Source organism: Corvus kubaryi, unplaced genomic scaffold, assembly GCF_017639235.1.
Source record: "Corvus kubaryi isolate FWS band 111438036 unplaced genomic scaffold, C.kubaryi_AGA036_p1.0 37385, whole genome shotgun sequence".
Lineage (NCBI taxonomy): Eukaryota > Metazoa > Chordata > Aves > Passeriformes > Corvidae > Corvus > Corvus kubaryi.
Window position 1 is genome coordinate 14274497 of NW_024581127.1, and position 27921 is coordinate 14302417.

General features: G+C 42.1%; 1 protein-coding gene across 1 annotated transcript in view; it reads left to right on the forward strand.

Annotated features, from left to right (window-relative positions):
• Positions 1 to 27921, forward strand: part of LAPTM4B (lysosomal protein transmembrane 4 beta) — a 61752-nt gene that overhangs the window by 10397 nt on the left and 23434 nt on the right. Inside the window, exons 2-5 of the mRNA XM_042035949.1 lie at positions 7444 to 7555; positions 14579 to 14652; positions 15259 to 15381; positions 23121 to 23219. Coding sequence (XP_041891883.1) covers positions 7444 to 7555; positions 14579 to 14652; positions 15259 to 15381; positions 23121 to 23219 — 408 coding nt within the window. The remainder of the gene's footprint in view (positions 1 to 7443; positions 7556 to 14578; positions 14653 to 15258; positions 15382 to 23120; positions 23220 to 27921) is intronic.

Here is a 27921-nt window from a genome sequence, read left to right on the forward strand (position 1 = left end):
CCATGCTTTGAGAAACCACACAGGGAGAAAGAACAACTTGTGCAGGGACAACATTTTCTTTTATTCTCCTATAATTTTAAGGTTGGGCAATCACCTGAAGCAGGAAGGCTTGTATTTTGTTTTTAAGATCTTTTGTGATATGACTAAACACTTGCATTTCCTTAATAAATAGCTCATCCTTTTCTGAATTCCTTCAACGTTTTGGCTTCAGTAATAATGCCTGATAATGAGTTTCACTGGTCAAAGGAGTGAAGGACTCCCTTTTAACCCAAGTTCAAGTGTCCCTCTTTCCATTTCCCTTCAGGCTGTTTTGTTTCATTGGATGAAAAGATAATTGAGTGTGTCTGGGTTTGCTAACTTGTGCATCACTGACACATCTGCAGCTTGTCCCTGAGCACTGTAAAGCTGAAACCTTTTCATTAGCATGAGGCAGAAGGCTTACACAGCAGAAAAAGCCAGGGTTCTCCTGCTCCTTCATTCCTGGAGTTCAAGCTAGTGACTGTGGTGCCCTCAGAGGGAAATTGATTGAATCATTGCCATGAGACTTGACAAGAAGCTTGGGTGCACAGAGGGAACATCTTGTTTCTTGTTTTTTTTTCAGGTGCTGTTTGCCTGCTCTTCACAGCACTCAGCTTAAAACCTTCATTTTTAAAACTTCTTCCTTGTTTATTCTTTAGTCAGAATCCAGAAGAAGCCCTCAATGAACACAACAAACACAACACTTTGCCTAACAGGGGGAGACAGAGAACAGATAGAAAAATCTTCCTATATGGGGCAATAAACCTTAATTCATTATCTGCACTAACAGGGATGTTTGGGAAAGGCACCCCAACCCCAGATAGTGCAAATCTACTCTGAGCTATTGAGTTAAATCCTGAACCTGATTTTTTTTTTTCCTTTGTAGAGTTCTTTTGTCCTTTTGATGAACAAAATGTTCTGCTTTTCTTAATATCTTCTATGCCTGAAGAAAAAATGAAGAAAAAATGCAAAGAACATGCCTAGTGAGAAGGCAAAGGTAGATGGGGAGAATTAAAGACATTGACATACTTAAATAGACATTTTCCATACATTCTTATTTTTTCTGATAGTGATACTGACTTCAAATATCCAAATGCTAGAAAATACTCTTCTGTTTAATTTCAAGGAGCAAAAGTCATTTAAGACTGGTGTTTTGTTTCTGTTGTTTCTGTAGGGAACAGGTATCTAGACTCATAAAATTGCCTTGAGTTTTTTGGAGACAAACAGAGGAGAGGGTTTTACGAAGATTTACTTTAGGGTTTCTTACTAGTAAAATTATTGTCCTTGGCGATTTGCTTCAATAGTATCTCTGTAGAGGACAACAGACTAAACCATGCCAGTTTTTTGGGAAATAAAAAATCTGCTAGAACTTCATGTGCCAGTTCCTATGTATTACTGGGCTTCACAGTGTCAAGAAGCCAGCTCTCTGGAGCTGTAAAAAAGGGCACAGGCAGAGAGTTAGTTCTCCCCCAGTGCTGAGATTTAAGCAGTGTGCTTAAGTGCCTATCTCTTGAGTTCAGTGAGGCTGAAAACAGTCACAGAATTAAAACTGTACGAACGTCTTTCACCACACATAACGCTCAGACTGCTGCATGCGTGGAGTCAGTTATAAATTGAACCCTCTATAGAAATAAAGCTGGGGAGGATTCTTCCTTTTTCCTGTTAATAGAGGTATCTCTCCTCACTGCATTAGAAAGTCTTGGGAGAACTGTAGTAGAATATTTCTAGAGGGGGCCCTGTAGACTTCAACAGAAACATCACTTTATTTTTAATGCAGTGTAATGATTTAAAGTGAGCTTAATAGTCCCTCTTCTAAACTCCTTTATCAAAGATATTTTATTTTGACTCTTGACCGTAAGATGGAGAAAGATGGAAAAATTAAGCCATTGTAACTCCTGGCAATTCTTTCAGTGTTTACAGACATTTATGTAAGTTGCTTGCAAAAGCATTTCTCTCTCTGCTTGAGTTAGGGATAATCAGTAGATCGCTGTTAATGGCATGCTCTTAGGAGCTACTGGAACTAATTTTATTTTAGATAAGCTGGGATAGATACCATGCAGCTGCACTTCTACAAAAGGTCTGAAATTATAGAGATATTCTTTTTTTCTGATCACCTGTTGCTGCAGTGTTTTCTGACTCCTCTCCCCTGCATTTTATCCCACTTGAGTCACCACAATTCACTGCTGACCTCTGGAGCAAATGACATGGGAAAAAGGCGACTCATTGATGGTAGAAGTCTGAAATTTTATTGCATTATATAGTTTGTAATTGCTGGATGCTGCCTGTGGAAGACATGAGGTTGTGTCCTTGCGTCCTAAACACTGGACATTCTCTCTATCTGAACAGCCCCCATATTGTGCATAAGCTGCTGGTTCTTTGTCACAATGCAGGTGGAAGCAGCACCAGTGGCTGGTGGTGCCCATCCCAGTCTCATCACCTGCTGCCTCTCTTGCTCATGCCTGCATGCACCTTCCCTCACACAGTTGTTGCTGTTTAAAGTATCTTCTACTCAAATCTGAAATTATGTTTTGTAAGCCCACAGCAGGAAATCCAGTTACTGCTCCAATATCTGGATGTCTCTTCCATAATATTTCCTCTTTCCCCTTGGCTTCATACATTCTGTGGTCTCTGTAAAGCAGTTATTTTCCTCCCCTTCACTGATTAAAAAGTGGATGTACTCCATCTGGCTGCCAGAGAAGTAAGATTTCGGGATATTTATAAAATAATTATTTTATTTCCATATCAGAATAAGAGGACAGTTGAGAATGTTTAGGACTTCCTGTTGTCCAGTCTGGTGTTAGGGCACTCTGAACACCATCCTGCAGGGACTGAGCCAGGAGCAGAACTGGGGCTAATCATGGGGTTCACCAGCAGCCCCAACAGGGCAGGTGGTAAAGCAGGGGGGCCAACCAGAAGCAAAGAGGGCTGGGACCAGGGACACAGCTGGAGACAAGCTGCAACATGCATTTACAGGGTCCACCCAGGAGGCATGGCTGGCGACTGGCATTGTGTTGTACCACTGGGACAGAGACTGATGACCCCAGGCTGACCTGGATGGGGTCCTGGGCCATGGGCAGGGGTATGGAGAGGCCCAGGGTAGGGCTGTGCAGGTCAGGTAAGGCCTGTTAGTGTCCGTGGAGCTCCTCTTCTGAACCCTGTGTAGCACTGTGGCTGCAATCAGCTGTAGGACCCATTGGCCACAGTTCTGACTTGATAGTGCAAAGTCTTGCATTTTATTCTTATTGAAAACTTGTCACAGGCAGAGTGGGAGCCTCAGATAAAGTTTATTAAAGAAGCCCTCCTGTTGAGTCACAGGATGCAGAAAGGATCCCCTTGTTTTTTAAACTCCTCGTAGAAGTGTCTGGGTGTAGCTGGATTGAGTCTTAACCCCAGACTTTGTCAACAGTTTATGTCTAAAGGATTATATAACTGAACCTTTACACAACTTTGTCCCACAGGATAAAGGACAGCAAACCAGATATATTTAAATAAATAGATATGATTTTTTTTATTGTAATGATTAGACAAAACTATCTTAATCAGAATTTTTTACTATGCAGTATAGGAGCTATAATAACTATTATAGTGCACTGTGAAGCAACATTGAAGCAATTGTATTAAAGCTAGCAAAAAAAATTATTAATGATACTTAATTATTACCTGATTAGTGTTACTCACCCGTATCAAAGACAATGGGCCAGTTTCTTTCAGTCAGCCTTGAGAAGTAACCTTGAAGGGCATTCTCACTCAAGGGAGAAATCTCTACACATGCACTCCATGAAGGGGTATGGTAGAAAGCCCTGCTGTTCAAATCTGGGTCTGGGTGATTGACTGACTGCCACTATGTCTCCAGGCCAGCTGTGTCAGCTCAGCAGCTTTAGATAAATTATCAGCAGTGTCACGTGTTTGTTCCTTTGTCCAGGTATTTTACCAGGTCTACCACATTTCCATCTCACTATCAGAATGCTTAACTTCAGGATTGAGTCAGACTTGGCTTCAGCATTATTCCATACCAAAGGCAGCGCAAATTCCCCTTTTTGCAAATAGGACACTGTTCAAGTTATTTTGCCCCATTCCAGGGAGAGCATCCTGCTGGATGGCCATGCTGGATGGCCATGGACATGTTTCAGTTTCTCCATCTGTAAAAGGAGGGCAATGTGTCTCATTGGGAAGGTATAGGGCTCAGCTCCTCACTGAAACTTTGCATAATTAAAATGCTTTCTAAGCATTGCTAATTGGTTGTTACACTATTTGTTGCTGAAGTAATGTAAAACATCTTGAAGGAAATTTTGGCCCTATCAAGAGAGCACAGAAATCTCCTTTGCTTTTCCTAGAATGGAGATTTCAATTCTCATACCAACTGCGCATACCAACAGGGAATAATTTTTTATGCTCTTGTCCTTGATCACGTGTCCTTGGAAAACATTGCATCAGTTAAGGTTTTAGACACACTGAATTTGTGCATTAAAGCATTTTTCAAAATTCAACAGTCACATCACTTTCAAAACAAAAGGAAAACCTGAATGAACACAGTACACCCAACTGTGCACACATTTCTGAGAGAAAGAGGGAGCAAACAAACACATGGTGTATTTCACTTGCACTGCTGAAAGCACAGCTGGAAAGTGCTGAGATGATTGTGAGGATCTCAAGAGAAACAACTGATAGAACAGAAAAGTGATGCACTAAAGAGTATTAGGGAGATTCTTACTGACTGCAGCAGACTTCAGATGAGGCAAACACAGTTTATGTCTTATATGAGAATTTAAGGCAATGCTGACAATCACATAATCTGAATCAGGACATATCCAGAAGGAGAAAGTAGAGTGCATAGGTCAGTATTTTATGAATTTTCCTGGCTATATCTGTACAAAAAAAAAGTCTTTAAAATAGTAACACTCTATGTGTTTATGGTTTCTGATTGCTTGGTTATTTTGAGTACTCTTTTTAGGTAACATATTTAGTACTGGCTTATGTTTTCTAGCTTCCTACAAAGGAGTATAAAACAAGAAACAGATGCATAATCTTAAAACCCAGCAGGATTTATGGAATGTAACTTTGAATTTTGACAGTCATCTGATGTCTTCAAAGACAAGAGAAAGCCAAGACAAGACCATGCTACAGCATTCCCAACACAAATCTGTTTAGCTGCTCTATGTAAAAATGCAGTAATGAAGATCTCTAACCCCCTCCAGACAATCTCTATTTGCTTCTTATGATTCAGCATGCTGTCTAACCTAGTGTTTCTTTTGCTGTAATTCAGATCTGTTTACCCCGTGGATCTGGAGGAAGTTCTGTTGCTGTGTTCTTTTCCCCCGCCTTTCTGCTCATTAAAGACTGAGAGCACATCCCCCTACCTCTTCCTTGCTAAGCAACCCCCGTTATTTCCCTATCTGTCCTACATCCCAGCTGTCTGACTACCCTCTGTTCTGATTCAGGATCCTCCCCAGGGTTTTTCCTTGTACATTTTAGAAGGACTTTGAATCCTTTTTGCAGGGGCCCATGGAAGGCAAGTGGGAGGATGGTTCATGCATCTAATACCCAGGTTTCTGCAGTACTGCCCACCACCATGTAGCCACAAAGATGAGCTTATGGGATTCCATGGAGTCACGTTCAGTTAATTCAATATCAGACTCTTTTCTGAGCAGTTGTCACCTACTCAGTTATTTTGCTTCATGTTCTTCTGAAGTTCTTCACAAATGTAATTCTCTATGCTTTTTGGTACTGAATTGTGTTCTGTTGTCTAAATTCTGCTCTAGCTGGTCAAAGTACTTTTATCTCCCAAAGTGCTTACAATTTGGTATTGTCTGCAAATTAGAGAAAGGTAGAAGTCACAAGTGACTTGAAATAACAAGTCTCTCAATGGTCCTGGAAAACCCTAATCAATATATCTTCTGTGCTGGCTGTGAATCCTTAAATCCATGACAGCTGTTCTTTCAGTCCAGCTATCCAGCTGGCAGTGCATTCGCCTTCCTGCACTTTCAACCAAACCAGCTTTTCCTCGCTCATTTATGAGAATCTCATAATGTCAAAAGGTGTGCTAAGATGCAGAGATGGTATATACTGCTTCTGCCCTGTCCATAAGGCCTCTTAGTCTGTCAGAGAAGGAAAATGAGATAAATTACTTACAGTTTGTCCTTGACAAGCCCATGGTGATTGTTACTTGTAGCCATACAAATTTGAAGTGCTAATGGGAAGACTGCTTGATTTTCTGTTCTTATTTTGTTCTTAAATATTACAGTCTAGCCAGAAATTGATTACATGACCTTCCTGCTTTGAAAATGCATAAACTGTGCTTGCTCTTTCCTTGTCTTGTGAACTCAATCTATTTTCAACAGTTTTCAAAGATTGCTAACAGATCTGGTATCAGCTAAACTTAATGGAATTTGCCTATCAAAAAGCATTTATCTTACCTGAGAAATTCTCTAGCCTGTTATGTCTTGAAATAACTTGTGTTTCTACACCTTCTTGTTTCTGTTAGTAACCTGTGATCTGAGTAGAATGACTTTGAAGTGATAACCAAAGCAATAAAAATCCATCTTTTCAAGCATACTGTTTTCAGCTTTCTTCTTTGCATTTTCTTGTTCACCAGTTATCTTCCTAGTTCTGTAGAATAAGCTTTTGGCCTGGCTGCATTGTTTCATGCTGAGCAATCTTCTTTTCTGCAATTAGCTCTCTTCACTTCAAAGTGATATGAGCATTTTGTTCAGATTTGTTTTAAAATACAGCTCTTGGCTACCTCTCTGATCCGCTCATTGCTGATACTTGGCAATCCGCTTCTCCTGAATCATTCAATACTATATTCTTGGCATGTAATCACTTACTGCATTTCATAGCCAAGGCCTTGGTGGCTGTGAATGTCCCTCTGTGCCATATGACACAGGAATGTGAGGATCAGACACTGGGTTCACATTGCCACCTCCTCCCATCCCCCCAGGCCTCCTCATTTAGCAGCTCACCTGAACCAGCTCCTCACTCATGGCCTCTTAAAACAGCCTTTTCCAGCAATTGAGTTCCTCTGTGATCATCTAGCAATTTTACAGGGCCTGTCCCCAGTTCTGGTTCTGCCATGGTGATAGTTCTTGATTATAGCACCCATATGTAATAATCTCAAAATGACTGGTGGATGTTTTAACATGTTTTATAGTCTGAAAGAGCAGCAGTAACTTTCCTGGTGTGGAATAGAGTCAGAATGAAAAGAGGTAATCTACATTATGTTTATTTTCATGCTGCCGCTTAGGGAAGAAGTTAAGTCCTATTTACACCAACTTAGAGAAATTAATTGCAGTGTTAGTTAAATACTGCAGTTGTGCAGTTGGTAAACAGTGTCTGTCATAGATGGTGTGAAACATGGTGGGTATGTGCTGCCCAGAGGTTTTTCATGGATTGCTTTCACTGATCCTTTTCCCTTTTTCCTCTCTGTAGATTATAAATTCAGTGGTCTTGCTGATTCTGCTGAGTGCCCTGACTGATCCTGACCAGTACCATCTGACTAGTGCTGAATTAGGGGGTGATTTTGAATTTATGGATGATGCCAGTAAGTATAAACTCCCTAATTACTAGCACTCATTGCTCCAGCATTTATGTAACTATCCTATCATTTCAATAATTACCATCCTTTTAACTATTGCTTCACCTTTGTTTCTTACAGATGCATTTTTATTGTGAAGGGTGTCATGGCACAGTTCAAACACGTGTCCTAGTAGTAACCTTATCTGCCACCTACCTATTAGTAATCAATCCATCTGCTCTGCTGTGTCCTGGCTTGGCAGGAGCAGAGCCAGCCCTTGACAGGGAGATGTATCACTGAGCATGGTGCTGAAAGCCCCAGGGGAATTTTGCAGGACAGAGGGAGATATGGAGCCTCTGCACCTCCCAGCACCATGTCCCAGAGCATGCATGCACATGCACAGGAACCCACACTGCTGTTTATACAGCTGAGTGCGTTCATTCATGTTGGATGTATTTATGCACCCCCATGTGCATGTGGCATGACTTGCACAAACCAATGCAAGTATAAATATCAGCTGTATAGTCACAGAGCCGTTCCTTCTCTTACTGAAAGGCATCGTAGAAAATCTTCAATTTCAGGGAAGGGTAAGATAGGTCATTTATGTCTCCTACAAAACCTCCCGTCCTTTGCAAATGTTTCCTTGTTCAATAACTTTTTCAAATTATTTGGTGATGTTTGTTGAATTAACTGTTTAATTCATATGTAGTAAAGTTTTCCCTCAATGTGATTTTGATGAAAATGTCTGTTTATTTTCATATCTGCTCGCAAGATGGCTACATTCAACTTCTCTCATAATACTCTGAAACAAGGTCTATTGCTAATCACACTGGTGTCTTTCTGCTCAGAATCTCCCCCATCCCCAGCTAAAGCTCTAAGTCCTTTCCTCATTCCTACTGAAGTCAATAAAAATATCCATAGAAGCAATAGCCCCACACATGAGAAAAATAATTGCCCTTTGTTGTGTCAGAACTGCTGGGTATCATTTAAGGGATGCTTATTTCCACAAGTTCTTTAATGCAAATATCCCTGCAGGGTCTACATTGAATTAATGATAAGGAGTGATAGCTACTTTATTGTGTCTTCATTGAAAAACCACCTACAACTTCCAACTAAAAATCTTTTTATATAACTGGATTTAAGAAAGTAAGGACCATAGTAGATACAGATGGGCTCCTAGCTGATTCTGACATATTAAAACTGACTGCCTTGTCCTAATTCTCAGAGATTAACCTTGGTAATGACTGTCTGTCAGTGTGGTTTTATATAGCTGACATCAGAGGCCTGCCAGTGCCCAAGGCTTTAAAATTGTAATTCTGTTTTGTAATGCAATAGCTGTCAGATCAAGTACGTTGGGGATTTCCATCTACACTTGAAAATTGTGTTTTCTGTATATTTTTATCAAGGCTTCTGAAGTGAACCCTGCAAGACTATGAAAGGATGGCTTATGGGCCAAGCGACCTCATTTCCATTTGGTAAAGGGAACATTTCACAGGCAGTTAAATTACGAATGAACACTTGAATTAATGTCTCCTTTTATTCTTTGACTCCCTCTGGTTTGGTGCCTTACTGAGTAAAGGCAGTTGAATCAAGCTACTGACTTTTATAGTTACTGAAAATAACTTGCAGGAGATAATTTCTCTCTTATTTTCTTTAAGTATGACTATATTTGTTCAAATGCAATGAAATGTTTTATTAGGAGATAAAGCATCAGACAAACTTCCACATACTCTTATCTTTTTCTACTTTTATTTGTCTTTTTTTAAGAAATGTTTTTCAGGTTAGCTGCATGCACTGAAACCATGTATATGAAATACAGGAAGATACCTAATTTTTTATGCTGAAGAAGGTCCCAATGTTGTTATCTTTATGTACTTCTGTTGACAAATAATAATGATGTAAACACTAATAGCCATTATTCTCATTACTGTTTATGGTCCTATCAGTAGCAAACAACAAAAAAAGGCAGACACAGCCTTTACTTGTAAAATTTTTCACTCCCTTTCTCTCTCTCCTCTAAGAGGATCCCTCATAAAAGATCTGAAAACATCATCTGGAAATAAACTTATCAGCTGAGTCACAGTACTGAAATGAAGTTAATGACAGGTTTCCCTTGACTTCCAAGAAACCAGGATTCCCCCAGTATTTGTATTCAGATTTATTTCTAGCTGTGCCTGGTTTATGGAGGATTATCAATTTTCTGTTCCAGCAGTGGGAAGAATTCCTGCCACCTGCAGAGTCACAGCCAGTCTAATGCAAACTGCTTGAAAATACCAGTGCAACATTGGTTCTAATTCCGGGATTTATTGTGGTTCCAAGGGCATTACCAGAGGCTCCAAAATGCCTGTTTGATTAGGCAGTGAAAAAATTAACCTGAACACTTAGAAAAAGTTCTAGGCTGTTTATTTTCCCTTCTATTCTAGGAAAGGAAACAAGGGGGAAGAAAGTCTGCCAAGACTTAGCCATGTGGCAGATGGAGGTACTGGAAGACACCAGTGTGTGTGGTTTGTGTGGCTCTCCAAGATGTACATCTGGGAGCTGGGTAAAATGCTGGGCTTCCTCCTGGGCTGGATATTCATCTGAGCCCATTTAGTCTCATCTTTCTTTTTATTATTTCCTGAGGGAGTTTAGAAGCTGGACTAGGGAAAATTAGAAATGTGTGAGCTGCTCAATGTACTACTGCTGCTGTTAAAAGACTAATAATCTCAGAGCAGGAGATGGAAAAGCCCTGTAATTCATTTTGACTTCCTAGAGGGTTTTGCCTGAGCCTTCTGCTCAGCTTCTTCAGACACACAGACCATCATCCTGACATGTCAACAGCCCAAACAAGCAGTGGGTGTTGCTTGGTTTTATTTACTGCTGTCACAGTGTCAGAGATGTGTGTGATACTTCACAGGCCACACGACAACGAGGAATGAAATCCACTGTGTGCCCTACAGAAACTGAGGGGAACTTTGACGCTGATGTCAGCAACATAGGTCAAAATCTGCTTGTGTCCCTTCCCTGGGATGGGCAGACAGGACAAGCAGAGATCTCAAGGCAGGGGAGAATAATGTGATGATCTCTCTGCTCTATATGACATGCGCCCAGGACTTAAAAATACTAATTCAAATAGAAAATTTTTAATAAAGAAATTTACAGACAGCAGGCTTGGACTTCTTCTAGGGGATAAATGGAAGTGGGGGAGTAGGTGCATTCCACTCCATCAACGCCACCCATGTAGTATGAGTCCCAAATATAGGGAGGGGCAGAAAACTAGATCCCTGCCCAGCCAAGGATATTCAGGGTGGCATCTTTCAGTCTAGTTTTATACTCTGGAGTAAATGTGCTGGGGTCGAAGGTGCAGGATACTCTTTGCTTCTCATTGGCCTCTTTCCCCAGGGAGAAAATGCTGCTGCTGTGCAGATTGTGACCCAGGAGGCTGCACGGCAGCAGGGGCATCGAGCTTGCGCAAGCGGCCTGGAGGAGACAGCAAGGCAGTAATCCTTAGCTGGCAGTCAGGAGCTGTTGGATAAATAAGGCTGGGAGAGTGGGAGAAATTGCCTGAGGACTGCAGGCTGCTGATCAGCAGCTTTCTGGCCCCTGCTGTCAAAGCTGTGAGCCAGCGATTAACTCCAGGGCTGGGGCAGGTGATGAGGATATAAGGTCTTCATCACTCCACACAAGTCCTGGCTCAGGGACTGGCCTTGCTGGCTGCCCCTCCCTGTTCCTGCAGGACCCACCATCAGCTGCCTCTGCAGGAGGGGAGGGGAAAGCAAGTAAATACTTTTGAGGTGGATTCGAGGGAGCTCCAACTGCAGCTTGCTGTGCACACAAGCACCCCATGCCAGGAGCTCTGCCCAGCCCCAGCAGCTTCTGCTCTCTAAAGAGGCAGGAAAGTAGGATGTCACTGCAAGGTATAAGAATTAAAAACTCAACTGGTTTCTTTAAATCCAAGGAGAAAACTCAAAAAGCCATCTAGGGCAATAGGCTGGATAACCCTTTCAGTGGTCCAAATACAGCCCTTCTAGCCATGAATGCCACAGAAAGCACAGCATGGCTGGAAAAAAAAAATCACACACCCCTGTCAGTTTCGCATTTAATGGGCTGCATTTCTAGTTTCATTCTGATTAATTGAAGCTGACAGAGCTCAAAAAACCCAATGAAGCCTTAAATGAGAAAGAACTAGCTTGAGCCAACTAGGACTTGGCATGGTGGAGCACAGCTAGGGAGACACTGGAGACAGGGAACATGAGTGTGTCAGACCAGAGCTTCAATGTCAAGTTCATCACAATTTGCTGGGCTCTGGCTCTGAACCAGTACTGCTGCAGTCACCAGCAAAGTGGAACCTGTGACTGCTGCATCTGCTGCAAATGTCAATGACAGCAGCTTTCCCCTGGATGCAGGAAGTATGTGGCTGAGATCAAGAATAAATGCATAAGTGGTGCCTCCAAACTGATGGTCAGAATAAAAATATTGATCCAAGAGTCTCTTTTACAAGAGATTCAGTTGAGGTTAGTGGCTACAGCAGCCATTTTCACTTTTCTCCTTTTCTTTCATTACCTCAGTTGTACCTGGTCTATTAAAAATAATTTTGATTTCACAGGATGTATGTAGGCAGCCAGAGTAAATGGCCACACAACCAGAAGTGTCTGAAGCGGCTGCAGTACCTTTTATTAGTAGAGGTATATATTGTGGATGCTTCTTTCTCTTGAGGGCAGAATTCAGATCACTTCCAACAGGCACAACACAGCCTTTACAGCTCCTAAAACCCTAGAAACTGGTCAAGGTAATGCAGCTCAAACACCTGCACTGGTTGTCTGGATTCTCTGCTCATTCTAAGAGGAGAAGGAGGTGCCTTTGCAGAGCAGTTTGGGATGCACTGAGATGTCATCCCCTCCTGAATGATAAGCAGGGAGCCCAGCTGCCTCCTGATGGCGTTTTGTAGCACCCATGAGCTGAGTTGCAGGATGCCACTGTGAAGGAAGCAGTGAGCACCAGGGTGCAGCTAAACCCACTGCTGAGTGCAGGCCCCTCTCCTGGGTGAGACCTGCTTATTTTGACAATAAGACAAAGATTCGAGCATTTGTACTGTGAGAAAGGACATCTGTGCTCCAGGGCCTCATCAGACTAGAGACTACAGTGGTTTGAATGTGCTCCTTCCAGTGCGAGGACACATTGCTTTATCCTTCAAATTTAATCCATTCAATTAGGAAGTAGCCTGCCATAGGACTTCTTCTGTGGCATTTGAGTCCTTACACACTCAGAACGACAAAGTTTGGGGACAAAAGAGAGAGAACAAGAGTCCTGAAACCCAGGGCACAGGCAGTGTTCTGGAAAAGGAGAGACTAGGCTGAAGGTCTGGGTACTGGGTAGGTACAGTGCCCAAGGAGCCAGAGAACATAAGCACCTCTGGAGATGTCCTCACCTGCCAGCAACAGTCTCCTCTTGCTCATTTTTCCACCAGCTTCACAAGTCTCAGGTTCTTCTCTGCATCAAGGGCCAGCAGAAATCTGGACTAGTGCCATCTAGGGCAAGGTTTGGGTTCCCTCAGGCACAGGAGGATCAGGGACTGGGTCTTTTGTCTTCTGCATGGATGATCACACTGATAGGCTGGAAATAATGACAGACAAGACTCAGTGCCTGTTCTTCCTCTTCAGCCATGACCTGGGTGAGCCTGCACTGCTTCCTGGTGGTGGCAGGTGAGACCTGTTCACAGCTACCAGATCAGGATCTGTCAGAGACTTGGGTGAAGGCTCCAGGGCACCTACGCAGAACCTGACTGTGATGCATCCAGGGAGTTGAGGGCCTGTCCCATGCTGTGGGATGCTCCTTATCATGTGCTGGAGTTAGAAGTTGTGGCAACTCTGTGATCAAATGAAGTCATCTTTACACTTTGAATGCTTCCAAAGTCACGGTAATGAACATCCTGAACACTGTCATGTGTTTGTGCATCTTGGGTCCTCCACGTGCCTTATCAAGGCAGGGAGTTTAAACACACCTGGTGACAGCAATGTGAACAGCAGGTACCTCACCAATACCAACAGAGGTGGCATCTCTGAAGCCATGTCCTGCTTACCTCACATCCTCTATCCTCTTTGTGCACTGACTTAACATCAGAAAAATAGGCGCTATGTTCCATTGCACTTCCAAACTCACTGTAAGGTCAGGTTCAGAAATTCACTTCTGATCTCCTGACAGTGGTCTGTAATGATATCTAGGGAGGTGCATATGGAAAGACCAAACTTATGTAATTTTTTCCCTCAGGATCTCCTTCCAACTGTTCATGGCTTAAGAACTTCTTAAATCTAATGAAAAGTTAATTGAAAGCTGATCAGCAGTAGAAGAAAAGGATAGGAGTCCTGTAATTACTCCAGTCAAAACCTTAAAAATATTTTTCTTCCTTTACAGCTTTACCTTTCCTGACACTTACACATTTTCATTAATAAATATATCTCTGTAGTATTCTTGGTTGAAATGAAAATTTTCAAGAAGTTATTTCTGTGGTAATTAATTTCTGGGCATAGAGCAGCGATAGGGGATACACATCAGGAAGTCACCCCAAGACAGATGCCTTTATCTGCCAGTTTTGCTCTTTTTCCAATATAGAGATATATGAGCAATGGTATGCAGCAGCTGTTGGTGAAGAAACAATCTGTAGTGCAGAAAAGCAGACACATTCTGACTACAGATGTCAGCATCACCAGTAAGATCTTGTAAAAGTAAAGTTTTGTCAAAGCTGCTTCTGAGTTTTGAAAATCCTTAGAAAAATTAGACCATTCATCTCCACAGCCTTATGGAGGCTGTAGTGGTTTGCACAGTGTTAGTGTAAGTGTAAACACAGTGTAATGCTGCAGGCTTGCACAGACAGAAGCACTGTCTTTGCTTCTTGTATTTAGGAGGCTCCCCACAAAAGCCAGAGATTTCCTTCAGCAATGGCTGAACAATGCACCTGACCCAATCTCCACCCAGCTCCCACCCTGCCCTTTGAGATGCTCTGCACAAGGGAGATGGCAAAATAACTGAACCAAGCTCTGAATTTATCTGCAATCATTGATGTGTCTTTTCCAGATATGTGCATTGCCACCGCAATTTCTCTCCTTATGATTCTGATCTGTGCAATGGCTACGTATGGCGCATATAAGGTAATTCATTTTATTCAGTGAAGACAGGAATAAAGTGAACTACACAATTCCATAGAAACAAAATTAAGGAAACTGTTTTCTGACAATTGCTTCTTTACTTGTTTAGCTGAAACTGAGAGAGGGAAAAAAAAGAAATTGAAGAGGCAACAGAACTGATTGCTTAGATCAGTGGTACCCCAGGGCCCCTGCTGCAGGCAGCGGGACTGCCCCATTGTGTTGATTGTCTGCAGTTTCAAATATGAGTAAGCTCTGGGCAAATGGTGAATTCAGAGAACTGAATCTTGTACCTATCAAAATTAAGGGAATTTTTTCCCATTCACCTCCCAAGCCTGTGGTTTGTCCCAACATTAATCCTGTTAATTAGAAAGGACAAGTATCGTGTGGTTTCTAAATGTCCTAATGTAACGAGTTGTGGGAGTTGCACTGGACATATTTCTGCAGTTCAGTGGCCAAACTGCCTTGGCCAACCCTTTGGCTGAATGTCATATTTCTTTTAGCTGATTTATTACTGCATAATGTCAAATATTCCTTAGATTCCTGTAGAAAGACATATATGCCTCTATTTTAACTTATGGCTGATGGTTTTCTAATTTATTTCATTTTTAGCAACATGCGGCTTGGATCATCCCTTTCTTCTGTTACCAGATCTTTGACTTTGCTCTCAACACGTTGGTTGCCATCAGTGTACTCGTCTATCCCAGCACAATTCAGGACTACCTCCGTCAACTGGTAAATCACTTGATGTTCACAAGCCTTTGGGGATTTTGGGGGAAAAAACCTCTCTAAGGTGCAGTTTTTGTCCTGTATTTTTAGCTAGTGGTATTCTTCTCATGCAGTCCTTGAGAAGTTCTCTCAGTCCTTGCCAGTCTGAATTCAACATCCTTGCAAGGCTACATTACTAACTTACTACAATATTTGTGAAAAGCTCTGAAGTTTTGCAATGACATGAAAGCTCTCAGCACCATTCATTTGGAGTGAGACTCATATTGCAAGACATAGATGATAAATAATTGCTTTTACAGTAAGAGTTATTGTGTTCATATCAGTGGCTTATTTTTGGTGCTATTTCAAGGATATTTTGTTGCTCCTTTTAATTTATTTGGTAGCTATAACATGTTTCATTAGGCAGGAGTTTGATTGATTGTAGGTTTGGTTTTGCTAGAAAATATTTTGGATTCTGTCCTAGGGACATTTAGAGGCTCCCTTCTTGTTCTGCTTTGGCCAGACATCTATGGCCAGTGTTGCCTAAGTATACACGATATGATCACAACCCCCTACAGCAAAGACAAGAGCCCACCAGCCTCTGTCTCATCACAGGACCATGTCCCATGTCCAGCAGGGTTCACGTGGAGTCACAGAGCTCTGGAGAAGCCAGTGCTGCAAATGTCTCTGAAAATCTGCCTTGAGAACCTGAATACAGATTAGCTTGGCTGTGAACTTTGTTGTGTGGATGGAAAGCTGGCTGGTATAAATAACAGGTAATGAGAAACAGCAGGCAGATAAGTAGCTGCACAAATTTGCAGTAAGAGGCAATGTATCATGCCAGTGAGAGCTGGGATGCATCAGGAGGCTGTTATCCTTCATCTTATTTAGCACCCACCTGCATTCACAGCTGATGGTGTGCTGGAAGAGAAGTAGAGTAATAAATTAAAAGGTTCTCAGAGATACGAGTGGAAAAGAGCAAATTACAGCCATGGTTCAGTGAGTGCTAAAGCTGGCACTGCTGCTGCTGGAGCCCTCCTGCCTGTCCTTTGCCTACAGACCCTTGCTGCTGCATCGGTGCCAGCCCTGCTGTTCTGGCAGCACAAGCATCTATGTGGCTGCAGGAGCTCCCCCCACTTCCCAGAGCATGAGTTGTCACCAGGATTTTGTCAGTCTTGGTCACTGTGCAAGAACAAGACAGGGACAAGAGCAGGCTGGGAAACGTGCACTTAAAAGCTTCTGCTCTTCTGCTGAAAATCTGGTGCTGCATTTGGAGCTGACTCACTAGAAGGGCAAAGAGCAGCTGTTCCTCTCGAAATGTGTGCTAAAACATCCCTGTATTTCCTTGCAGATAAAATAATAATAGGCCCTTCTGTAGCAGAAATAGAAGGAGCAGGCCTTGGAAAGGATCTGTGGTCTGTGCTGCTGCTCTGGAGTGTTAGAATCTTTGGTTGCACACATCCTTGTCTTGCTGTTGTAAATCGTATTCTGGACTGGTAATGAAATGCCCCAGGACTTCAGGAGCGCTAAACTGTCAGTGCTCAAAAGGGCAAGGGGGATTTCCAGGATAATTATAGGCTGATTAGCCTGACATTGCTACCAAGCAGAATAATAACAGAAGGGCTGGGGCTGAGAGGGCCGTCCATTGATAAAGGATTAGACCAGAGAAAAGTGATTAATGACTGCCAGCACAGTTTCATGGAAAATCAGTCCTGCAGGCAAACTCATTTTCCTTCACTGACAAGATTACTGACTTCATCAATAATGATGGGCAGGGGCATAATGGACTTTCTTGAGATGTTTGACTTCACAGCATGATGCTCAGAGCAACGATAAAGCACTAGATCAATACAGGATGTATCACATGGGCTAGGAGAGGTTAGCTGGCAGACTGCAAAGGGTCGTGGTCAAGCCGACCATCTGCCAGTGAGTTTCTATTTTGGGTAGAGGAAGGTCTTCAGGAATCAGCAGTAGATGTCATGCTCCTCCTAACTTCCATTAATAATGTTGGAATCCAAGAGGCACTTCACAAAAGCTAATGTCAGCCTTGGGAGAGCTTCTCCAGGCTCATTTTCTAGAGGGATCGAGTCCTTTGGTGGGAGGTTGTGAACAGGAGTATAATCTGGCTCTTCTGTGTCATTCTGTGGAAGACCCTACCCTGCACTGCCCTGAGTGAGCACATCTCGCCATTTCCCAGTGGCAGTACCTGTGACTTTTCCCAGCAAATTCACTTCTAATAAAACCCGTGGCTGACACTGAGCTAGACTGCCTGAGAACTTGAGTTCAACCACTAATGTGTGCTGCAGAGATAAATGCAAAGAAATGTAAAAGCCTGAACAATATAGATGAGCATACAGTTTGACAACTGTGCCTGGGATGCAGTGACCCTGTAAGCAGCCTAGGGATTTAAAAGCCAAAAGTAGAGTCCCTGGGTTGTTTTGCTGTTTGCAAAAATTGCTCTTGGGATTTGTGGACAGAAAAAAGAGCAATTAATAGTAATAGAGAGGAGACTTCCCTTCTCTGTTGGTAATGTGGGTTTTCTCCATTTATTTATGGAGTCTGGTTGTAAAAAATGATGCTTAAAAGTCAGAGAATATGCAGAAAATTTCCTCAAAAAAATATAAAAGCTGGATATATTGTAGTATGATGAGAGACAATCAGCTTTTCCTGCTTCATTTATGAGAAAGAGGACCAAGAGGTAGTGCCATCAGAGGTTTCACATGCAAAATAATGAGGTATTAGCAGGCTGTTTAAATTAGATGTGAGGCATAATGCTAATGAGCAGCTGGAAGCTAGTCCAAGTTAAATTCATTTAAAAACAAGGATTAGTGTGTATTTTGTCATTCGTATTGGAGATTAGTGATGGGGAAAAACTACCAAGAGCTGTGATGAATTTTGAACAGTTAATGCCACCTGTTTAACAAAGTTTTGAAGCTGTTCTGCATCTGCTTTGAAGCTGATTATGCCTCCTGTGTCTTAGCCGTGGTCCCAAGTACAAATGGTTCAACTGGAACCCCATGTACCTTTACCTGGAAGGGCTACATCAGTTGGCATAAGGTTGTTATATTTGGTTCAGAGTAAATACACTCTGTCTGAGCGGGAAAAAGCAAAGGGGAGATGTGAAGGGTACATCCACTGTTATCAGATACTCAGACATGGGACAAGATGAAACTAAATGCAAGCAATTACATCATAAATGCAGTGCCATTTGGGTGTGATCCCTCCTGATCGTTTGCAAATAAGCCTTGGAGTTGTCTTGCTCTCAATCCCTTTGCAGTGGTCTGCCAGGGTAGGCAGGAAACCAGGATTGTGCTTCTTCCTGGCATCCTTACAGTTTCTGTTCCTCTAAAACTGCTTTGCATTTGGGGAATGATATTTTAAGGGGCACAATTCCATAAGGTAAATGAAAAATACCAATTGTTCTTCAAATTCATTACTGAATTGAATCTGGAAGAAACTGTGCATTAGGTAACGGGATACATTTAGCAGTCTCAGAAGAACTTTCTGTTTGCTCCAAGGTGATGAAAATCCTGTGTCTTTAACCATTTCTACTTCCCTTCAGTAGTATCTGGGATCATTATATAGTTACTTTGGTGCACATCTGCCAGATTTCAGTCTGTCTGTCAGTGATGAGTTACAGCTACTGTGAAATTCTCCATGTATTTTTAGCAAGATGGTGAGTACATATCAATAAGCTGGGCAGGGCCATAGCTGAAAATGTTGCAATTATGTCCACAAGGTGTTTGGTAACATCAGTCTATACTGGCTGCTTCTTTCCTAGGCACAGTGTCTTTGGAAACTTTCTGTTGCCTTTAGATACCCAACTGCACACTGGTGTGCTACTTAATTGCCATAGATGGCAAGAGCATCTTAACATGAAGGGTCATGTAAAATAAGTAAATGTTACAAATTTTGCATTTGGTAACTTTGATGGTGATCATGTGATCAAAGTTTCTAAGAGTTACACTGGATGTCTTGGTCATTGTCATTGTCATTTAAAAAGCAAAAACTTTTGCATACAGCAAATCCAACATGTGTAAAATAAAAATCATTTTAGTTCTTGGTCTAAGCAGAGGTCTAAAGTAGTTTAACCTAAAGCACATTTCTTTCTTTTAACCCCACTAAATCTTTGATATATGGGCATTTTAAAGCTGTCAAATTAAACACTTAATCTTCTCATATATGAAATGGATTGAAGCAGAGGTGCAGAACAGGATGGTCTGCAACTTAGTTATGCAAATTTTTTTTTAATCAAAGTACAAGACTATGACAGTTCATCTAAACAAAATTCCGAAGTATATTAAGTAGCTTAACTGTGGGACTGCCTGCAATGCTGCTGCCTGACAGTTCAGGTGGCATCAGTCATGTTTTTAAATCCATGGAGAAATGCCTAGAGAACATAAAAGAGATTAACCTAAAGAAATTTTTCCTATAAACTAAAGCTTAAAACCAAAATATCCTTTCTGACATTTTTAATGCCATTTTGTAATTCCAAAGAAGTACCACTAACTTCATAGCAGAGCTTTGCAAATTCTACAGACACATTGCTGTTTTCTTTCAATTTTGTAAGATTTTGATACTTGGAGGATTGTAATTTGGAATGACAATCTGCACCATATTTTAAAGGGGATTTTTTGTGGTCCAAGGGGAAGGAAGTTATGAAAGGTTATGCAAGCAGGCTGAGGGAATGAGAAACGGCTTAAGCTTTGTCATTTTATTCTTCTTGTGCATTTGTACAATACCAGTGCAGTAGAAATGTACTTTCCATGCATGTTTTAGAGTCTTTTTAAGTGTTTAATAGGGCTTTGATATGAATAAGCAGTAATTTTTTAAAATTAGAAGTGTGTCAGGTATATTATTATGCACACAGCCCTCTCCCTGTCTGTGACAAGGTTATAAATGACACTTTAATTATGACTTTAGCATGGCAGTGCAACACCATTACAACTACCTTTTGTTTGTATAGAAAATTTCATCATGTTCTGCTGCAAAATCACTCCTGTATTTCCAGCGATAGGCTTGATTTTTCCCACCCAGATGTATTTCAGTCTCAGCTTCATCAAACCTTGCACAACATTTGACACTGATCTTTTTCCAGAAGTTGCAGCACCGAGCCTGGTGCCTGGAACCTTCCCAGCAGCACGATTTCAGCTACTGGTCTTCCCACAGGAGAGCAAACTCCCAGCACAGGAGCAGAATTTCTTGTCCCACCTCATGCATCCATATCAGTGTTTAAGCTCATCACCATAGTCAGTGAAGGCCAATGGTTTGGTTCATCTAAACCACTCTTGGTACCTGCTTTCTGCAGGAATTAATGAGATTTTGGGAACAGTTGCAGCCATGGGATGGGACCCCAAGCGTTGCCTGATGGCACCAGTTCCATGTACCAGGTGAGACTGGAGCCAGTTGAGATGCTTCCTACAATCTTTCCTGCTTCTTTGCCAAAAGCTGCAGGTTTTGTAAATTGGTTTTCCTACAGCACTAAAGGGGTTTGTAGTTGTGACTTAATATCAGACTTCTCTTAGGCTGGCCCAGCCCAGTTAGCAAAAAAAGACAAAGGGATTTCTTCCATGCTGATCCAATGCTCCTGGGCTATCCATTACCCTGAAGGCTTTGTCTCCCATACAGAAAGCCTGGAAGCTCTGGAAGGGACTGACTTCAGTTTTCACACCCTGCACCAAAATCTCACAGGCAGCTCTGGCATCTGCACGGCATGGGTGCAGCACCCACTGCCTCACTGGGGCTGCTTACACCTCTCATCTCTTCAGGACAGAGACTCAGAAAGCTGAGCCTGAAGAGGACAAACCACAGTATTTGTTCCTCATGCGCTCTCCTGGCTTTGCTGAATTATGTGCTGAAACACTGGTGCTGACTTAAGGGAAGGCCAGGCACTGCTGAGCAGCACATCCTGCACCACACTTGACCAGGGTTCATGGCTCCAGATGTTCCTGCTTTTAAAGGTAGTGGGAACTTTCTTGGTCATTTTCCTGCCCTCCTCTTGCCCCCATGCAAATCCCATTTGAGCTGATGTCTAGAAACAGGCCATTAGGTTATGGCCAAGAACATAGCATCCAGTCTTTGACCAGTGACTGGGTCCCAAAAACCAGTGTGTAGCAGAACCAAAGTCTTAATAGGAATTTTTTATTACATTCACAAACTATTTTGACTATATTTTTAATGGTAGATCAGTACTGAAAAAATCATTTGGGTACAGTTTTTACTGTAACTGTCCTTGACTGACCAGACTTTCTAACTTTCTAACTTAGAGTCTCCCTCCTGCACGCAGGAGGGCAGGTTGGGGCATTAATACTTAAATTTTATGCATATAAGGTTTTTGTTTAATTTTTAGTGCATTGTTTCTTGGCATATAGTCTTGCTTTCTTGGTCTCTGGGTGACTGCATCCACTATATGTAGAATAACCTTTTGTGGGGAAAAAAAAAAAAGTAGTAACTTACTGAATTATAGCAAGCTAGTTCCCTACAAAAACTGTACCTCGATAAAGAAGATAACATGATAAAAACTTCAGCCATGGAATTCAGTAGAGGAACAGAAACATTGCTGTCAAGAAGCGGAAAATGTGCTTATGTAACATTTATCTGCAAATGGTTACAGCTGCTGTTGATGTTAACCACTCTGAACAGTTCATGGAAGCGCTAAAGAAAGAGCTATTCTCAGTAGCAGCTGTCCAAAAAAAGATAATTTCCTGATGCACTGGGCTGAGTGCTGGAATAAGGGTTATTAAGGGGTTACTCTGGATTTACACCATCATTGCCAAGAATACAGTTATAGCATGGTCTAGTTAATTGTCCTGACAAGGATGCAGAGCTGGCCTGGTTAAGTAATTAGACCTGTAAGGGAAAAGGGAGTTGTGTGGAAGGAACTCTTGCATTCAGATATAATGAGCTACTGTTGCAGTGGAGCTATCTTTTGTGGAGAGCAGCTCTGTCTATGAACAATGGTTTATTCTAACTGAAACAGGAACTTGTGTCTTGCAATATTTTAGAACTAGTTGGAACATTCATTTTAAAGGGCGTGGAGTTTTTAAGCACTAAAAAATACAGTAACATTTTTAGAGGCTGTTTTTCGGTCACTGATCCTAAAGTGTTTCACAACTGTAAATCACTAGAACCTGTGCTGAGCAGGAAGATTCATTTTGTCACCTCTATTTCATGTATGCAGTAACAGAAGGGCCTGGGGCACATTTCAACTTGAAATCGTGACACGGCTCTCAGAGAAGTAGTCCAAATTTAGCCTAAATAAGATGGAGCAGAATAGACTCAGTGTATTTTAAAATGTCATAAAATACTTAGGTGAAAGGATTATGCTGTCCAGTTTTTCCTGCTTTGACTTTCTGGAAAGAGCTGCTACTGCTCTTTGGCAACCAGTGCCAGTGTAATGGTTACTCAGTAAGTATAAGATTTGCTTGCCATTTCCCATGATGGAAGATTTCCTGCTGCAAGGTCCTCAGACTTCTCCTAGTTTGTGTCAGATACAAACCCAGTGTGCACCGAAGAAAAGAGAGCCCACACAACATCCAAGGCAGAAAGCAAATCCCTCAGCCCTCCAGGGAGCCTTTGGCATCTGAGTCTTCACAATGCCTGTTGTAGCCACACTTACTGAAACTGGTTGCTGGTGGGGAGAGCTCCCGATTTTGTAGATCACAGAAGGATTTGTAAGCTGTTAATTATTGAATGCACTAGTTGAATGGCTCTTCAATGACTTGTGCAATTGACTCACAGTGTGTTGCTTATTTTTGCTTATGCAGCCCAACAATTTTCCCTACAAGGAAGAGATTATGTCTGTGAACCCTACGTGTCTGGTTGTGATTATCCTCCTTTTCATAAGTATCATTTTGGCTTTTAAGGTAAGTGCATTATTGTGTATAAAGTCTTCTTCTGATCATGGGTGGAATGTCCCTTGCTGGGAGGTCTGTCTTTAGAAGAGGTCTGGGTATCTACACCCCCAGCAGCCTGATACCTATATGAAACAGGGTTATAGACATCATGAAAAAGATGTGAAAAATCTCATAGACAAACACAAGAACATATAGGCCACAATGGGGAAGTGTGGTGCTCGTAGGAGGACCTCATGACTTATGGATCCTTTGAAGCAGAGGATCATCTAGTGGACAAGGGAGAGCCTGTTGATACAGACTCCTTGTTTTTTCAGAACATGTTTGGCAGTATCTCTCATCAAAAGCTTTAAAAAGCACCTTAAGATGTGTAGGGAGACAAGAAAAGGGAATCTCACAGACTGTGGATAGGGAATAGGGAATAAAGATAGATTATCAGTCTTTCCAACACTGCAACCCATGCATTTTGGTGCAGTCATAAGAGATCTGGGAAGGGGAAGGAAATCTAACAATATTTTTTTTCAGTGTTATTCAAAATAGGGAAAGCAGTTAGCCAAGAAGTCCTTGCAGGAGAATCTCATGGAATGGCAGAAAAACTCAGTGGTGAAAAATGCTAAGTAGTGGGCACAGAGGAAACATGCTCTTGTTTCACAAACACTGTAGTGGACTCTGAAGGAAGCGTGACCACTTGTAAAAGGAGTCTTGTAGCTGTAACAGATAGACCTGTGAAAATATTAGCTTAGCTCATTTCTGGTCAAACAAGTAAATCAAATGCTAAGAATGTTAAGAAAGCAATAGAAAAGCCAAAAATATAAATTGTATCATTTCTTAGTCAGTTTTGATGCCCACTGTCTCTGGAAGCATAGCTTCCCTTCTGGTGCCCTGTCTCAGAAAGAATTTTGTAGAGCAGGTAAGTAAATCCAAGCAATCTCTCCTGGGAGGAACAACATAAAGAACTGTCAGACCAGGCAACAGAAAGACACAGGGAACGAGAATTTATTTGCTGTTATGAAAACCTAGTGGGTGAGAGGGCTGGAGGTGGCAGGTACTGGGCAAAGGGGACATGTAGCAGGCAAAGAGGAGATGTAGCGTCACCCAGAGCAGCCATAAAGGACTCATGTGAAACCACCACAACCAGGTTGATTGTCCAGTGAGTCCAGCCCTCACCTGCTGTGGCTCAGAAGTTCAAAAAGAGCTCAGAATAAGATCAGACAAATCAGTGTAGGAAAAACAACAACCTGTGGCTCCAACTAGTGCCCTGAGCATTGGACCTCTTGTAAAGTATGCTGTTATGTTTGCCCTCTTCTTGCACCCTTCTGCAAGTTTCTCACAGCGCAGGGCTGCTGGTTTTGTATTTCTTGTGTGGGACTTTATTTCAGATTAGTCTTGCTCTCTCTGCAGAGCAATTTTGCATTAGGTTAGAGAAGTCCCAAAGAGTCACAGTGACACCAGAGATGTTCCTTCCAGGCAACACATTTGACAGCATATACAGGGAATGTTACTGTGGCAAAAGAGGTAGATTAGGTTATTGAAGCTACTTCAAAACTGGGGAAAGAAACCCAACAGATAGGATGTATTAAGGTGCTGTTGGAAGCAGTGTTCACTTTTCTTCTGTGATTTGGCAATACAATTTAGCCTTCTGGCCTTATATGTTCACAACCGTACAGTTGATTTTATTTGCACTTCTAAGAAATATGTGTGAATTTAATAAATACATAGATTTTTCAGGTTCCACAAGGAATGTGTTCTAAAAAATTTTTTCTGATGCAAGCAACAGCTCATTTTTACCCCATGTGGGTCTGGTGTTTCCTTGAGTAAGTATGTCAAGGAAGTTTCAAGCTTATTAAAAAAAAAAGGCAACTATAATTGGAATGGCAGAAATGCTTACTACAGAGGCAAGAAACCTAAGAAATTAATAGTGCGAAAGAGTCATTTTGTTTTAAAATGGTAACTTGTGTTTTTTCCAAGAGTATATGTGGCTCATATAATGCTCATTCTAGCAATATATTATCATATAAATGAGTCACAAAAAATATGACTCACACAGAAACACATGCTAAATTCCAGTTAGCATTTTCATTTGAATTTCTTATGTTTCCAGAAGAGCTGTTGTGCAGATTTACAGAATCTGCTCCATCAACTGAAAGCTGAACACACATAGATGCATCACATTTTATCTCTGATAGACTTAACAGATGGTACCACATTTATGTACTGAAACTGGGAAGGTACTGTGTGTAAAAAAATACGCCTGAGCTTCCTCTCTCTCTGGAGTTTAACTAGAAACACGGAGAGGAACCAAAACATTGTGACCTAGGAAAAGCTACAGTAGGAAAAGCTGCATTCAACTGGTGGGAAATACAAAACAGAATCACCTAATTCCTCAGAAATATTTGGTATTATGACTCTTTTTTTTTGGGTGAAGCTACATGGATAGGAAAGCACTACTGAGAAGAAAGCAACATTATGCAGTATTAGATGTTGGGTTTGTGTTTTGCAGTCATGGGTTTGTGAAAAGGGAAGGGAGACAAGAGAGGGTGATAAGAAAGCGAGCCAGCTAACCACACACAAACGCTTGTCTTTTTAGTCCTTATGATTTACTTGGATCTGAAGCACCTAATGGGAATTTCAGGTGGTTTCACACCAAATGCTTTTCAGAGTAGACCAAAATGTATTATTCCATTCACTGTTCTTGTCTAGAAACTGAACTGGAGTTGCATACCATGAAACATAGATGTTTCCTATCTGTCTGAGGAAGGGCATCCAGCAGCATAAATGTGTTTGTATACATGTACACAGGAATTCACATGGCATGTAGCCAACACAGTGGCTTTTGAATCGTGTGCTCTGCAGCTGGTTTGGAGAAGAGGGCCTTGGTTTTCTCCAGCCAACCCCAGCTGCTGAGTCAGAGTAGTTGAGGCTTCACCCTCCCCATCATGGGCAGGCCCAAATGAGCTCAGATGAGCACAAACACAACCAGATTAAATGTTTTCCCCAGGCTGTCCCAAGCACTCTGCAGCTCTTCCCTGGCCTTTCTCTTTCTGAAAAGTAGGTAGGAAGAGGTAGCTGCCAGTGGGGCAGCCAAAAGGTTCAGTGAGACAGGCTGGTCTTCAGCAAACTGAGTATTAGCACTGTTCTCCATAATATGCCTGTAAGCTGCACGTACAAGGTGTTGAGCCTGGAGATGAGACCGCTCTGCACATCCTGGTGTCCTCAGCAGATGGGAAAGGGTAATGTGGAATGAAGTTACGTGCTCGCCCTGAGGGATTTGGTATCTCAGCCCAAGGGGATGCTTCCTGGCAGGGGGAGCCCTGACCTGCAACACATCCCCCCGTGTCTGCTACCTTCCTGCAGGGCTGATGGAGCAGCAGTTGGGACCATGAACACAGCCCCAACAGCCAAGCTCTGATCCCCACTCCCAGGAATGGCCAACACGTAGCCGTGAGGTTGCCACCTGTTCCACAAAAGCCTAGGACAAGTCCCAGCACTGATGATGACAAGATACTTAGGAGAGAAGCATCTCTAAAGCAGGGGTCAATTGTTTTAAATTGCATACCTCAGTGTGTGTGACTGTGAGCCAACAGGTGATGTCCTGGCCACTGTAGGGTGCCATATAAAGTGCTGCAGACCAGTGGTTTGGTTTGATATTATTAATTCTTTCCAGTCACAACATTTCTTTCAGTTCTAAGCAGTTGTTCTTGTACAGCCTTTTTATACTCACAAGGTTCACATTCTAGTGTGCTGAGAAGAAGGATTTAATTGCAGATTTTATCAGCACAGCAACCCATTGTTTCTGTAACACCAACATGGGAAATATATGTGGTCAACTGGTCTGCTATTATCATGCCTCTGAAATCTTCATATAAATTTCAGTTAGTGTAGAAATCTTTATGTCATTTTCACCAGTTACTGAAGCCCATCCCAGCTCTGTAAATAGAAAATTCCAAGCAGCTGAGGAGTCAAATGGGATTCAGGGCAGGCAGCTACTAACCCGAGGGGGCTCTGTTGGGTCTGTGGTGCTCACCCTGCACTTGCTGCCAGCGAGGGATCACGCAGAGGGCTTCTGTGACCCAGATCAGTACAGACTTTCCCTTGCTGTGTTACAAGAAGCAGCTCAATACAAGAACGTCTTAATTTCCACAAAGATGCTGGTCAGTCATCTGGTCAGGCACGCCTGATGAGCATAGGTCTGCAGTTCATTACTGTTGTTATGCAGCTTAACAACTGTCTCTGCAGCTGCAACAGCAAGAGGCAAGGTGACAAGGTTTTGTGGGTTTCAGATCCTTAGGGTCTCAAGTAATTTCCCACCATCCAAAGGGGAAGAGTGAAAACTGGTTAGAAGTGGGCACAGTGCCTGTTTCTACATTCAGCCTTCTTACACACCTGTCCATTCTCGTGGTGGTTGCTTGGGGCTGCCTCCCCCAAAAGGTGTCTGTCACCAGTCTGTGCTGTGGTATGCAGGAGATCCAGTAAGGGTGGATTAGGCTGAGGGAGTTCAGGCCTTTTATGCAGGGCCAATTTCAAGTGTGAACATTAGTCTCCTGAGATAAAAATCAATATATTTATATACTGTGTGTCCAGCCACGCATTTTAAGGCAGTGTTTGAAACCTCAGCCAAGTCTTTCAGGAAAGAAAACTGGTAACTGAATCAGGAACCCCATTTAATGGTGCAGCAGTATTGGTAGAAAATAATTACAGGGAACAAGCTTAAATA